This window comes from Ptychodera flava, chromosome 3 (genome assembly GCF_041260155.1).
Source record: "Ptychodera flava strain L36383 chromosome 3, AS_Pfla_20210202, whole genome shotgun sequence".
Taxonomy (NCBI): domain Eukaryota; kingdom Metazoa; phylum Hemichordata; class Enteropneusta; family Ptychoderidae; genus Ptychodera; species Ptychodera flava.
The window spans coordinates 37,383,511-37,399,183 of NC_091930.1; the positions used below are offsets into that span (position 1 = coordinate 37,383,511).

Consider the following 15,673-nt stretch of genomic DNA (forward strand, 5'->3'; position numbering starts at 1 on the left):
CATTTCGTGCTTCACAGTCTTTGAGGTGACGTTCAAGGCTTGGAATATTCTTCTTATTATTTTTGGTAGTTTTTCTAGTTACTTCCATTGCACAGTCTTTAATCTCTTTCTTTACCATTTCCCATTGTGTTCTTCGGTTCATAAAATCGCGTTCATTGCTTTGCTGTATAATGTCTCTCACATTACGCACGAATTCTTCGTTTTCAAGAAGCTTGTTATTTAATTTCCATGATCCTGGACCCCTGCTTTCAAACGTTGTTCTATTTCTAGGAAAACTGCCATATGGTCTGTCATAATGGCTGGTCTAATATCAATTTTCTTTGTTGACTTCGTTAGATGATCAGAAATGAAAAATAATCGATGCGACTATATACTGGCGATGGATGAAGTCTGCGCCAAGTAAACTGCTTAACGCCCGGGGAAAGTTTTCTCCATATATCCATCAATTGGAATTGTCCCATTAAATGACGTAAGACACTTATTGATCTGTCTCGTTGTTTCTGAGAGGCATAATGTGGTAGCCTGTCTAGTTGGTTGTTCAACGTACAATTGAAGTCACCTGCTACCACAATATTTTCATATATACAGTTGTCGTTTATAAATTAATCAGACTTGTGAAAAATTGACTTCTGTGACCGTAGTATTTGGTGCATAAACAGAACAGAGTGATATCTTTGTACTGTTATGAGTGCCGTTAACACTTACAATTCTGCCAAATTGTCATATTTCGTTGAATCTACTTGAAAACCAGAATCTTTACCAATCCATATTGCAGTTCCTCTGCTATAGTTGTCTCCCTTATAGTTGTCTCCCTTAGAATAATAAATCTTTCCACCCCATTCCTTTTCCCATATCTGGATATTATGGCTGTTAATGCGAATTTCTTGCAGAAATGCTATTTCAGCTTTCTGTTGTTTAATCCATTGCTGAACACATTTCCTTTTTGCCTTGTCATTGAAACCTCTCACGTTGAAGGATAAAAGTTTGAGCTTGTTCATAATTTTGATGCCGATATTTGTTTACATCTCCTCTTTCTTTTCTTAGTTTTTCCACAATCAACCTTTTGCTGAATAGACTTTATAGGGGCGATTCAGCAGACAGTTCTGAGAAATCTTCTCGTGAGGTGTTATACTGTTGCTCTTTCCCGTCACTGTTCTCGGTTGCATCGCTGTCTTCTTCATTTGTATCTGTTTCTTTTTCTGTTTCTTTGTTACTTGTTGATTTGTCACCTTGTCCTCTGTGATCTTTGAGGAAGGAAAGTATGGTACTCTGTGCTTTGCTTTCCTTGACATCTGCAGTTGTTTGCTGGCGTTGCGCAACTGTTGTGCCTCTATTAAAATGCATTGGTTGTTTACTGGATGCGATTTCATTGGTTTTTTGACGGTTTGTGACAGCTGCTGTTTGGCGTACATTCGTTTGGGGCTGTTCTTGATTATTCACACTATCCTGCATACTTTCACATTCGCGAGCCACATGTCCATCTCCATTACACTTTCTGCATTTAACAGGTTTAGAACAATTGCGAGCTATGTGTCCGTTTTCCAAACATTTGCTGCAACTTTGCATTTATTCTGCCTGTTGTTGTTGATTACTGAAAATTCTACCAGCAAACGAACCAACTTTGATGGAAGTTGGTATCGGTGTTGTGGGTTTTTCAATAAATATAGTTCTGTCTCCATTCAGCACGTTGATTAACTTGCCGTTAATTCTCCATTTCATCTGATTTATCCGTGTCTTTATTTTACACCCGAGTACTTTTAGCGTGTCTGCTATGGCACTGTCATCGACAGAGAGAGGAATATCTTTGATAGTTAACCTGATCCAGTCTTCGTTAATGTCTCTGCGAATATGGATTTTTACCCCAAAGCTCGACTGCTTTTCCTCTAAATCTTACTCCGTGTTGAAGAAGTATTGCTCTGTCCGCTTTATCATTTAGGTAGATTCTCCATAAACCTCGTACACGCTGTAATCCTTCCAGGCTGGTCATGGTTATAACTTCTGCAATAGCATTCAGAATTTCCTCTCCTGATAGCCATTGTTTGTTTTCAGGCGGCAATACATCAGATTGCTTGAGGAAAAGTGGTAAAACAGGGGGCTCACCAGTATTATAAAGTTTTGATCCGCATTCTAGTCTTTCTCTACCACCTGCGCATATGTTGTACGTTCACTACCCACCATGGCCATGATTCTCGTACACATAAAAATGTCCCAGAAAGTCTTCAATTTTAGCTCTTATTCAGTCCTATTTGTAACACTGACGTAAGCTCTCTAACTTGCTTTGTGTATCGAAGTGAGTTCGTCACAAAAGTACTGCTCTTTTATGTAGAAAAAACTCGTAAAGTTCGGAGCGCTCTGACAAACTGCTTCCGTGGACTACAGAACAGGGCGCCCTCTCTCTATAATGTGGTGAGCATATCTCACCATCAAATATCTACAGGAGGTACAAAACCTGACAGCCGCAAGCATGCTCATTTTCTGGCCAAGTCGTTGCACTCATGCAAAAATAGTGCGCCCCTCCCTTGGTCTTTTCTAATATGAACCATGACCTTTGTCACGGCTTGACCGAGCATGTGATCCGAGATATTTAGAGTGTGCCTTTTTGCAAACATTTGCTACACGTACAGGTCATCGATTATTTCTATTCAGCGTCAGTGTGACGTCAAGTTGTGTCAATATCGCAATTATCCTTCTCGCAATTGATGGAGTTGTCAAACAAAACTTTCAGTTGCAAATATAAAGACGTTTATGTCCGAAAGTATATCTGAAAGCAGAGGCAAATTTCAGGTATTGTCCTCTTCCTCTACCAGTCGCTTATTTCAGTTTGCAGTGAAAACATGTCGTGACTGTCCCCACCAAACAGTGACGTAATTTGTACTTAAAGTGTACAAGAAAACAGCGCAAGACATTTGAGCTGATGTCAATTTTGTATTTAGATGTTGCTGGTCCGCGTTGCAGAACACAAAATGATTCTGTTTAATTTATTTGGTTGGTAAAATAGAGCAGCCTCTTAACTTCAATTTACTCTCTGTAACTTCCAATGTACTTCTACTTTATTTTTGCACTTGTTTTACAGTCTATCACAATTTACATATTTAAAAAATAACTCAAATATTTTTAATGATACATGTTTAACAGTACCTCTGTCTGATCAATGGGAGCAAATACAATATTTTGACTTCACGATCAGAACACCAAAAATGTACTCTGGGCTTAAGGAACTAATATTACCAAAACTTCGCAGAGGACATCATCACGTTCTTTTACATGTCACGTGAGTCGTGTTAAACCAATGGCAGTGCACGCTGAATGAGTGAGGTGTAATAATACAACTTTCACTGCTATGTCGTTGTTTTCACAAGATGTAGACCGTTTGATATTGCAATGTCGACTTGCTTTTATGTGCAGTCAATGCACATGCCAGTTAGTTTACGGTTCACACTATGCTGTTGATCGACAGCATACACGACGTCTTTGTTTTATGTTTACTTTTTCAAATTATGATTAATGTGAAAATTTCACTTAAATGTCGCTGATCCAGGATTGTGTATTCAGTTTGATTTGATACTGCGATATGAAATACTGTGTCAATAAAGCTCGGAATCGTCGCTGAGTTTTGCTGCTTTTGGCTATTGTTGTCTATCTCAGTATCAACGTGATCGGAATGCCAGTTCATGGAGATCGAGATCACGAGAATGTAATTGTAACTGTTTTCTGTATTTTGTCTTCCTTTACAATTTCAAGTAAGTGCTTTAAATAAAGAGTTTTTTATGTTGTCTTTAGCGTATCAGAGGAAAAGCAATAAGATTTGGACTATTTAGTTTTATCAATTTCGACTATAGAAATCAGCTGTCGCCACGCTTTTGAGATTGTGGCGATTGCCGATGGGTTTTTGTTTGCCACAAACAAGTTTTAGTCGCATTTTGCGACTGTAGCGACCTCTACCGCGAACCCTGCTTCAACGTCGGCAATACTCATTTACATAACAATAGTGCCCACTGAGATATATTTAGCACACCCGACATTTGTCACACACAGCGAATCGGGTTAACGTATTCATAATGTATTCATCAAATGTTTCCTGGTATGGTACAACTAAAGGACGTCATCCACCGCTCTAAAAATTGCACCGCATCTGGCATAGTCGGAGACTTGCTTTAATCAACTATGGCGTTCAAATTCCCAACCGTGCCACCAGAGTTGATCACCGACGAATTGCTGACGTGCAAGCTGTGTTCATGTGTGTACAGCGATCCGAGGATCCTTCCCTGTCTGCACAGCTTCTGCAAACGTTGTTTGGATTCGCAGGAAGGAAAACGTCGAGGGGTTCTGGCATGCCGGTCGTGCAACGCTGAATTTACTTTGCCAGACTTTGGAGTTGATGGTCTGCAACGTAATCTGTTTTTGGCGGAAATTGTGGAGGTTGCCGAACTCATGAAGACATTAAGTGAAAAGGGAAAGGTATCCTGCCAGGCATGTAAGTGCCCCGACGTCGACGCTGTTACACATTGTATAGAATGCTCGCAATTTCTATGTGCGTCATGCAAAAGTGCACACGGACGTTTCCGTGTAACGCGTGATCACCAGCTAATCAATCGTGATGAGTACGGGTCAAAGAGCACAGGTGAAAAGGTCTACGGGGTTGCCCAGCAACGCACACATTATTGCACGTCGCATTCAAGTCACGCTGTCGACCTTTACTGCAGAACTTGCCACACGTTGATATGCATGCGTTGCACTACCCAGGACCATCGGTCACCAGTTCACGATCATCTGCCAATTGGCAAGGCGAAGGAACTCGGACAGCGCCAGCTACGGTCGCTTATGCGAACCCTTACAACCGAAAGAGAGAAGATTGAGGAAGCCTCAGAGTCTATCACAGAAGACCTTCAAGATCTGAACGCTTCGTGCAAGCGTATCGAGAGCCAAATATACCAGCAAACACAGAAGCTTGTCAGTCATATTTTACTGATGAGGGAACAGATGACCACAGTGCTACTTACCCGAGTGATAGAAAAACGAAAGGTGCTCGAGACACAAATCAGAAATTTGAAGTCCAAAGCTCACGTCCTGGCAGGTGCTGAAGAATTTGCGGAATCCCTTTTGAAATATGCAAATCCTCCCCAGTACCTCGCTATTCATAGGTTGCTGGAAGAGCGGCTAAGCAAACTGATAGACGGTCACATTGATACGAACCCACTAGAAAATGCGCACGTCGAATTTATACCAGATGATCGGTTACTCGAGTTCGGCATCGGCGAGATCATCACATCGTCAGCCATTGCTTCCAACACCCGTGTTGAAGGTCTGAAGAGAGTTGTTAAAACACACGATGAAATCACTTTACGAGTCACTCCAAAAGATCAACACGGTAGAGTGATTAGAGCTGACAATATTTTATGTGTACACGTGCTCGATTGTGAGGAAAAAGAACTGGAAAAGATAGAGATGCTGCATGGAGAGGATGGTTCTCATGAGGGAATAATATGCTTCGAAAACGAGGGTAACTTTGATGTCAGAGTTACCCTGTTGAAGAAGGATGTGAGGACATCGCCTTTCACTGTGACTGTAGTGCCCTCAGGCGGCGTTATGAGGAAAGTTGGAGGTGAGGGATCGGAACCAGGCAAGTTCCGCTTCGCTAATGGCATCGCTGTTAATCACAGGGACGAGTTAACAGTTACCGATTACTTCAATAACCGGCTTCAAGTCATGCACTGGAACGGTCAAGTAAGAGAGACTATCAAGCTTCTGGGTTTGTCAGAACAGATCACGCCGAGAGATGTAGCTGTGCAAGAGGACGGCACTCATGTTATTACAGACGGGGGCAACAAGCAAGTCCTTGTGTGCGACGAGGACGGTCAGGTGTCCACGTCCTTCGGTGAAAAGGAGCAAGTAGACCCCAACGGCGTTGCTGTCACAAAGGACGGTCACATAGTCGTCATGGACCAACAAGATCGATCAATGAAATACACAGTCACTGGAGCCACGCTTCATCCCCTCGGAGTTTTCGGCAAACCAATATTCAAAAAGGCCCTCTATGTTGCTGTAAATAGTCTAAATGAAACATACGTGTCAGATCAAGGCAACCATCAGGTTCAAGTAATCGATGAACGCGGCAACCTCGCCTTTAGTATCGGATCTTTCGGCGACCAGGATGGTCAGTTGACTAGCCCGACAGGAATCGATATAGACGAACATGACAATGTCTATGTCTGCGATCTCAATAACGACAGGGTCGTTAAATTCACGCGCGACGGTAAATTTATCTGCAACATCTTCGAAAGACGGTTAAAGAAACCTCTGGCGATTGCAGTGAGTAAAAATGAGCCTCGTAGGATTGCCATCACAGAATACCGACAACACCATGTGAAGATATTATATCTTTGAGTTACTAGCATATGACCCTGAGGGCGCGAGCCGAACAATGGTCAGTTTGAAAAGTGATTGTGATGCCAAGAGCTTATAAACAAGAATGTAATTTACTTTAATTTTGTTGCAGGAGTACCATGCACTGCATTTGCAATGATTCCCGTTTGCAAGGTGTTACATATATTGAACAAATTCATAAATAATCGTGCATATAAACACATATGCCCATAGACTGCCCAATGCTCTGATAACTAACATTTTAGGCTTTTATGCAATGTTTTTTAACTGATTATAGTAGTGTGTAGCCGATTGGGCTAGGCTTTGGGTACCGTTGGTAATAAATGCAATATATATTTAAATAATAACACATGAGAGCGAGGGCACTATCACGATTTATTGCCTGCCCAAGGGATGGTTGTCATGATCGAAATATTGATGATGCCCTCGCTGAATGAGTGAGGTGTAATATATATTTATATGTGTATTTTTTTCATATTTTGATATTACACGGTTTATGATCCCACTGTCTGATCAAGGCTTGCAGATTGTATATTTTGACGTCACAGCCAGAAAAACAACGCAGCACTCTTGACTTCAGGAACTAAAACTTACTACAGAAACTTTGGTTCAATGAAGTTTATTGCCCCTTTCACTGTCCAGGGCTCATTTATAATCTGACTTATAGACTTTTGAACGACCAAGCCTTTTAAACATCAATAATGTAACTTTATGTATTGTCAACAAATCGCCCTTTTGGCGATTTGTTCATTAAATCAAGGTTTCTTATATCTGATTTTCACAAGGAAGTAACAGTAATAGTTTGCTGGTACGGAAAACATATGATTTAAATGCAGTAATGAACGAGAAAACTAGCAATCTAGACCCGCTGTAGCAATCTGCTATGCGCCAAAGAGGAGAGGTCGGAAAACGAACACGAGACACAACAAATTCAATAATTAAGGTGTAAGATTTTTAGTAAGTCAATAATGATTGGAGGATAGTTAACTCACGCTCCTAATCGGCGGAATGGATATCACATTTGGTGATAGTGTACTTTTTTCCCCTACAATTGTGTAATGCACGTAAAACACGCCTACATCGGTTATGACAAACATGATTAAGGATGTCACACATAATATGGCATCTTAGTGTTAATTTCCGGAAAAACAATAATACAACAGTAAACAGCAAAACAGTAATAATAAACATTAGTTTTTTATTTACACGATACATTCACATTGCTTACTGTCCTGAGTTGCAGTACGTCTTGGATGATTCACAATTGCTATGAACCATTTTATGCTACATAGCAACTGACAGAACAGAAAACAGAGAGACTGTGCAGGCAACTCGCAACAAGTGTTAATGTATTATTGAAAGGTGTGGATTGTAACATTGGTCGATTGCGAACACAAAATACCTGCACGATCTCCCTGCAAAGTAGGATATTAATCTACATAACAATGGTGTCCACTCAGTAGCCTGCCTCCGCATTTTTCCCACGGAGCAAATCTGGTTAAATTTTCACCAATGCGTTCGTCAAATGTTCACCAGAGAACGTCACTACCTCATAATAGCGCTACGCACAGTTATAGAAAAGCTCTGATCAACTATGGCGTTCCAATCCCCAACCATACCACCGGAGCTGATTACCGACGAATTGCTGACGTGTAAGCTGTGTTCATCTGTGTACAGCGATCCGAGGATCCTCTCCTGTCTGCACAGCTTCTGCAAACGTTGTTTGGATTCGCAGGAAGGAAAACGTCGAGGGGTTCTGGCATGCCGGTCGTGCAACGCTGAATTTACTTTGCCAGACGTTGGAGTTGATAGTCTGCAACGTAATCTGTTTTTGGCGGAAATTGTGGAAGTTGCCGAGCTCATGAAGACGTTCAGTGAAAAGGGAAAGTTGTCCTGCCAGGCGTGTAAGTGCCCAGACGCTGTTACACACTGTATAGAATGCTCGCAATTTCTATGTGCGTCATGCAAAAGCGCACACGGACGTTTCCGTGTATCACGTGATCACCAGCTAATCGATTGTGATGGGTACGGGTCAGACGGTAGGGGTGAAAAAGTCTACGGGGTTGCCCAGCAACGCACACCGTACTGCACGTCGCATCCTAGTCAGACTGTCGACCTTTATTGCAGAACATGTCACACGTTGATATGCATGCGTTGCACTACTCAGGACCATCAGTCACCAGTTCACGATCACCTGCCAATTGGCAGGGCGAGAGAACTCAGACAGCGCCAGCTACAATTGCTTATGCGAACCCTTACAACGAAAAGAGAGAAGATGGATGAAGCCGCAGAGTCTATCACAGAAGACCTTCAAGATCTGAACGCTTCGTGCAAGCGTATTGAAAGCCAAATATACCAACAAACACAGAAGTTTGTCAGTCATATTTTGCTGATGAGGGAACAGATAACTGAAGTGCTACTTACCCGAGTGATGGAAAAACGAAAGGTGCTCGAGACACAAATCAGAAATTTAAAGTCTAAATCTCATGTCGTGGCAGACGCTGAAGCACTTGCCGAACTGTTCGAATATGCAAATCCTCCCCAGTACCTCGCTATTCATAGGTTATTGGAAGAGCGTCTGAGCCAGCTGATCGACAGTCACACAGATACCGACCCACTAGAAAACGCGCACGTCGAATTCTTACCAGATGATCGGTTACTCGAGTTCGGCATCGGCGAGATCATGACATCGTCAGCAATTGCTTCCAACACCCGTGTTGAAGGTCTGAAGAGGGTTGTTAAAACACACGATGAAATAACTTTACGGGTCATTCCAAAAGATCAACACGGAAGAGTGATTAGAGCTGACAATAGTTTACGTGTCCACGTGCTCGATAGCGTAGGAAAAGAACTTGAAGAGATAGAGATGATGCAGAGAGAAGATGGATCTCAGGTAGGAATAATATGCATGGAAAACGAAGGTAACTTTGATGTCAGAGTTACCCTGTGGAACAAAGAAGTGAGGATGTCGCCCTTCACTGTGACTGTAGTGCCCTTCGGCGGCGTCATAAGGAAAGTTGGCGGTGAGGGGTCGGAGCCAGGCAAGTTCCGCTTCACCTATGGTATCGCTGTTAATCACAGGGACGAGTTAACGGTAACCGATCACTACAATAAACGGCTACAAGTCATGCACTGGAACGGCAAAGTCAGAAAGGTCATTCAGTTTTTGAGCTCGTCAGACTTGAGGCCGAGAGATGTAGCTGTGCAAGATGACGGCACCCACGTTATTACAGAAGGGAGCAACAAGCAAGTCCTTGTGTGCGACGAGGACGGTCAGGTGTCCGCGTCCTTTGGTGGAAAGGATCAAGTAGACCCCAATGGCGTTGCTGTCACAAAGGACGGTCACATAGTCGTCATGGACCAACAAGGTCGATCAATGAAATACACAATCACTGGATCAACGCTACATCCCCTCGGAGTTTTCGGCAAACCAATATTCAAAAAGGCCCTCTATGTTGCCGTAAATAGTCTAAATGAAACATACGTTTCCGACCAAAGCAACCATCAGGTTCAAGTCATTGATGCCCGCGGCAACCTTGCCTTTAGTATCGGATCTTTCGGCGACCAGGATGGTCAGGTGTCTAGCCCTACTGGAATCGATATAGACGAACACGATAATGTCTATGTCTGTGATCTCAATAACGACAGGGTCGTTAAATTCACGCGCGACGGTAAATTTATCTGCAACATCTTCGAAGGACGGTTGAAGAAACCTCTCGCGATTGCAGTGAGTAAAAACGAGCCTCGAAGGATTGCCATCACAGAATACCGGCAACATCATGTGAAGATATTATATCTTTGAGTTACCAGCATATGACCCTGAGGGCGCCAGCCGAGCGATGATCAGTTTGAGTAGTGAATGTGATGCTGGGTCCTCGTAACTAAGAACAATTTTGTTTTAATTATAGTACAGGAGTACTTTTCACTGCATTTGTGTTACATATATTGAACACATTCATTGAAATTATCGTACATAGGAACACAGCTTCTAGTAAGAAAGACTCACAAGAATTAACATGCTTTAATCTTGGACATCACGTGGTGTGAAAAATAGCGCGTTATGTCGACAGATTATATTTAATGACATCCAATGTTATACTTTACTTCTTTTTGTCATGCTTGATGAATAATTCCTTTTAGGCCATGTTTGTTATCTTTTGATAGCATGTGTGGCCAATTTTGCTAGGATTTGGGTAATGGTGATCGCAAATTCAATGTTTGCGGTAGTATCCTTTGTTTTCAGTCTTCAAACCCCCCCCCCCCAATAAAAAACAAAACAAAAACAAAAAAAACAACATCAACAAAATACGAATTCTCAAAATCCTCTCTTACTTGACCCTATGACGAAGGACATCACATGTCACATTCACGCCTGGCAGGATTGTTCTTTCCAGGTTTCCATTTTACGTAGATTTATTTGAAAAGATCAATCATCCCGTGATTAATGCGCAAAGCTTGTTTCGTATAGAGACCTTGAAAACCGATGACTGTGATTTGAATGCGTAACATATAGCTATATCAATGATATCAATGTTTTATTGGTCGAAATTCGTATGAGGTAAGACAATAGTACGAAAATAAAAAAAAAATCCACATGCCGAACTGTTAGGTTGACACATATAACTTTGCTTTTGATATGCAATGCTAGCAGGCCCGCCGCCTTAATTGAAGCCATAAGTTACCATAAACACACAAAGCGATATTGCCTAACTGGATAAATTTGAACTTTAGCTCACGATTGAATCACCCTTAACACTGACTGGTACATAAGTGCGCATTTAAGCTTTTTTTATTTTCTTAATATCCCGCTCTTTTTTCAACAATTGTTCTTTACTTGAAAAGAGTTACTCTTGTGAATGTAAACTCTGTCATAGTCACCTCGACGCCCAACAGTTGACTAGTTTCAGCATTAGAAATCATGCTTAGTGCCTCAAAATGATTTTGCATTGTTAAAGAAGTTTCTGTGGTTATCTAGCGATAGATATCTCTTTAAGCTGTAGTATTTGCAAGTTTTATAACCTTGTTTTAACGCCATAAATGTGCGATTACAGTTTTTTTTTCACTGTGTGAGCATAAGACAAGAACCTTATCTCTTAAGATTAAAATCTAGCGCTCGATAAATCGAACAACACATACCATCACATGTAATGAGTTTATCCACAAATTCACATCCACGATATTTTCTTAATAAAGTGTTCTCAGGAAAAAGCGAACAATGAAGTTGCGTACTCCAAGATACCCTTACAAAAGCTTTGGCTGAGTGTCTCTTCCTGGATTACTCGACAATGTTATACTAATTCCCTATTGCTTTTAACTAGTATGATAGAAAATCGCCCATATGATGTCAACAGGATCACTGCCAAATACGAACCAATGAGACCAGGCTGGATTTGCAAAAAAACACTTTTGTACATCACATATAAAGTAATTGTATCCCTTGGAATATTACTATCGTGTTACATTCGTGTGTTTTCAATTGAGACCTTCAGTTAAGTCAATGTGACACATCTGATTGTAAAATAGGCGTACCGTAGGAACTTTCAGCCGCGGGCCCTTTTCAGAAATACATTACACAATATCACGTCTGTTATGTTTATAAGTAATTCTGTCAATTTTTTCTGAAATTACGAACAGGTATCAGCGGATGAAATAAATTTCTGCGAATTCATGTCAATATTTATAAATTAGTCTCTCGTAACCCTTCATGTTGTCAAAGTGGATTTTATCGAACCTTTCATTTTGTGCCACTGTGAAGTAGTTCTTCCAGTCTCCGATGATATCTGTGAGAGGCGAGAGAAAGAGATGAATGATACCAATACAGTTAAATGGAAATGACATGGCGTGATATTTTATACGTAATAGTGCAATACTTGAGTATCAAACCGTTTCATTGATGTTTGCTCACAGTTAGAGTTGAAGCGAATCTCCTCCATGGGGGACTAGGTACTGTTTCACTCGTTCATATTTTTTACGAGAAAACATTTTCAGGATTGCTTTTTTGCACTAACTGACGCTACCTGGAAACACTTTTCAAAACAGCATTATTCTGGAAAACTCTAACAGTAATGGAAACGCATTCCTTAAGAAAGCAAACATTGCCTTTCGGGAGAGTCATTCCACAGGTACTCTCAGCCACCTTTATTGAATGCCAAGAGTGTGCTTTTTGGAAATGTAATCAGAAACAGGGCAACACACAGCAATAATCTAAGTTACATTGTCTTTGGCAAGCATAAACATGCTACCCATTGACGATCATAGTCGCAGAAATATACAGAAACAAAGTTGCAGAACGTCATCGTTAGGACATATATAAGGTCACAGTATATATTGCCGGTGGCGCCATTACCTTTACGTTGCCAAACGTCTCCGTCATTTCCCCGAGACGACTTCATCGAAGTCGTCTGATAATTTGTCTTCAACTCTTTAAAACTTGTCACGCGTACAACATCGTCAATTTGATCTTCAGTCAAAGGTTTCTCTATAAAGTCTGCGATCTTTCTGACCACAGATCGAGTGTCCTAATTATTAAGCAAAAAAAAAAATAACATAGCTTCTTTCAGAGGACATGTCAGTCAGAAAGATTTACGGTAAAAATCCAAAGCGATAGTTTTGAACGGGATCAATGATAATGATAATGAAATGAAGAAGTCCATTCACTCTGTATATAAATATAAATATAAATATAAATAAATAAATAATAAATAAATATATATATTATATATAATATATATATAAATGTCTTTAAACACTTATTTATAACTCTCTACTTCCTCATTGATCACCGTAATTTCGCACGATGACATGACATTTGTATATTTGTATACACATATATATAATAAATTATATATATATAAAATTATATATATATATCAAAACAAGTTAGTTAATCACTTATTAATTCATTAAGATATTTATTTATTTATATTTTTTATTTATTTATTTATTTATTTATTTATTTATTTATTTATTTATTTATTTATTTATTTATTTATTTATTTATTTATTTATTTATTTATTTATTTTTTTATTTTTTGATGCCTCCGGCACGCGAGGGCCAAAAGTGATGGTACTTTACCTGTAGTAGTTCTTCATATGTTACACACAGCCACCAGGGTTTTGCCATGAATTCAGCACACGTCTTTAAGTGGGTGAAATACGATCCGTGATTCACTGTAACATGCACAAATTTGATTATTTTTAGGGCAATTCCATTGACTTGCATGGCAAGAAGAAATCAAACACCTTGTTAAGAAAACCAACCGACTCTTCACGATTAAGGTAGTGAACATCCTAAGAGTAAAACACCTGAACTTATGCTCAAACTTTCTTCAGTGAAACTTTAAACGATTCTCTCACCAAATCAAGAATAAAAATCAGGGGTTATCGAGTAAATTTTGGTACTAGATATCGGTATTACATATATGAAGCTTACAATAAAAGAAGAGAAACCTTATGTGAGTGAAATATGGAGACATAATTGTGAGCTGAAACATACAATGTGATAGGCATAAGGTGAATGTATAACTGTTTACATATAACGGCATACAATGTACTGTATATGAAGAGTGAACCTAAACCGATAGCACAATGCAAAATTGGTCATTATATCATACCAGCATATTGATGGCGCAAATACGGCGATCTGATTGGTCGAGACCCGAAAAGAACCGTGGAATATTCGCGATACACAACGGCTGGCTCACGCATGAGCTCTGGCAAGAACCAAAATCCTTTTTTGACGTTCCATGCCAGAATTTCAATATGGCAATAAATCAACCCCAATATGGCAATAAATCACTCCCAGCGACGGTATTATTCTAGGTTCTGACCAGTTTCACTTCATATATACACTCGCTATTGCTCTTGCATACATGTCGTGATCTGGTCAAAATATCGTGGTTTACAGTCGCTGGGTGTGCTTTATTGCTTGAATATCAACTTTATTGGACATCTCCAGCTCCTTTCGTCACAATTTATGTCTTCCCGGAAGAGCTTATCTTTATTCGCGCTATGATTTCGACTCAACATCATACTTGCCATCTCCCTGGAGAAATGCTTCAAAAAACTCTTCCCATGGAACTTCGATAAGAAAGTTAGCTTTTCTGCGAAATTCATACTTTGAAACCAGTGCATCTTTAGGATTTCTTCTCAGGTAGATAGCCTGATGGCAGTAAAGGAAAGGCAAATGTACAGAATGGTGTGAGGTTTGTAGGTTAGATTTGATTCATTCATTAGTTTGTTCAGTCATATATCTTTATTTAGTCATTCATTCATTCATTCATTATACATACATTCATTGATTGATTGATTATTCATTTATCTATATGTTCATCGATTCATGTATGACTCACTCACTCATTTATTTACCCACTCCTTCTCTCATCTTTCACTCATTCATTGTGAGATACCCTGCATATTTTGAACAAATTCAGTTACTTCTTTAAGGAACTCAAAACTAAATCTGCGCCTTCAGACCTACTGTATCCCTTGACTCTGCCCGACAAGTATCCAAGGTGATAGAGATCTTGCGAAATTCTCATATAGTTGAAAATTGATCAATAGAGTATAACTAGCTTGAATAATTACAACGTAAATCTTACCTTCGGTTTCTTTTAAAAGTATTGACTGGGCAGATAGTCTGTGTACAAATGACTGCTAACGACCCGTGGAGAGGGAAGGTCATTGATGAAGAGCTCAATCAAGGATTTGGGAAGAACCAAGCCCCTTGCGATGAGTTCAGGGTCTTCGATGGGACCTACCTCTAGACATGGCAACATGAACTTGCCCTCTGTTTTCTCAAGATAGCTCAGGTCTTCAATATGTAAGATTGCGTCTAAAATGGAATTCGTCTAGACTGTACCTGTGTGAATGTAAAAGTGCAACCTTCTAGACAAAATGATCGTCGTCGTCATCGTCATTGTCATCTGCTTGTTTTCTTTTGTAGCACTGTGATTTTGCATTATATCCTAATAACAGTTAATTGTGTTTCTTGATACAAAGCCTAATGATGTGTTACATTCGTAAAAACAAAAACAAATCTTGTAATGTCAATGACAGCCTTGGGACTGCCTGTCATAACAGAATGGAATAGTTCATATTTGCAACTCCGTTTTTGAGAAATTTTGATATCATATATACTATTCGTACATATCATCTGCCAAAATGTTGTCTACGTCAAGGCAAATTTAACGGCCAGTCGCTTAACAGTTGACGGTTTTCCACGATTTATATCCTACTTCAGAAGACCATTGAGATACACAGTATTTAGTTCGTCAAGACAGCCTGTACA

At 40.0% G+C, this 15,673-nt stretch overlaps 2 protein-coding genes across 2 annotated transcripts; both read left to right on the forward strand.

Moving 5' to 3' along the window:
• Positions 1-4,164: 4,164 nt before the first annotated feature.
• Positions 4,165-6,384, forward strand: LOC139129269 (tripartite motif-containing protein 2-like). The gene has a single exon (XM_070694912.1). It carries the CDS (start codon positions 4,165-4,167, stop codon positions 6,382-6,384), a length of 2,220 nt encoding a protein of 739 aa, XP_070551013.1.
• A 1,594-nt stretch (positions 6,385-7,978) lies between these two features.
• Positions 7,979-10,186, forward strand: LOC139129270 (tripartite motif-containing protein 2-like). The gene has a single exon (XM_070694913.1). The coding sequence runs from the start codon at positions 7,979-7,981 to the stop codon at positions 10,184-10,186; it is 2,208 nt and encodes a 735-aa protein (XP_070551014.1).
• The last annotated feature ends 5,487 nt before the right edge of the window (positions 10,187-15,673 follow it).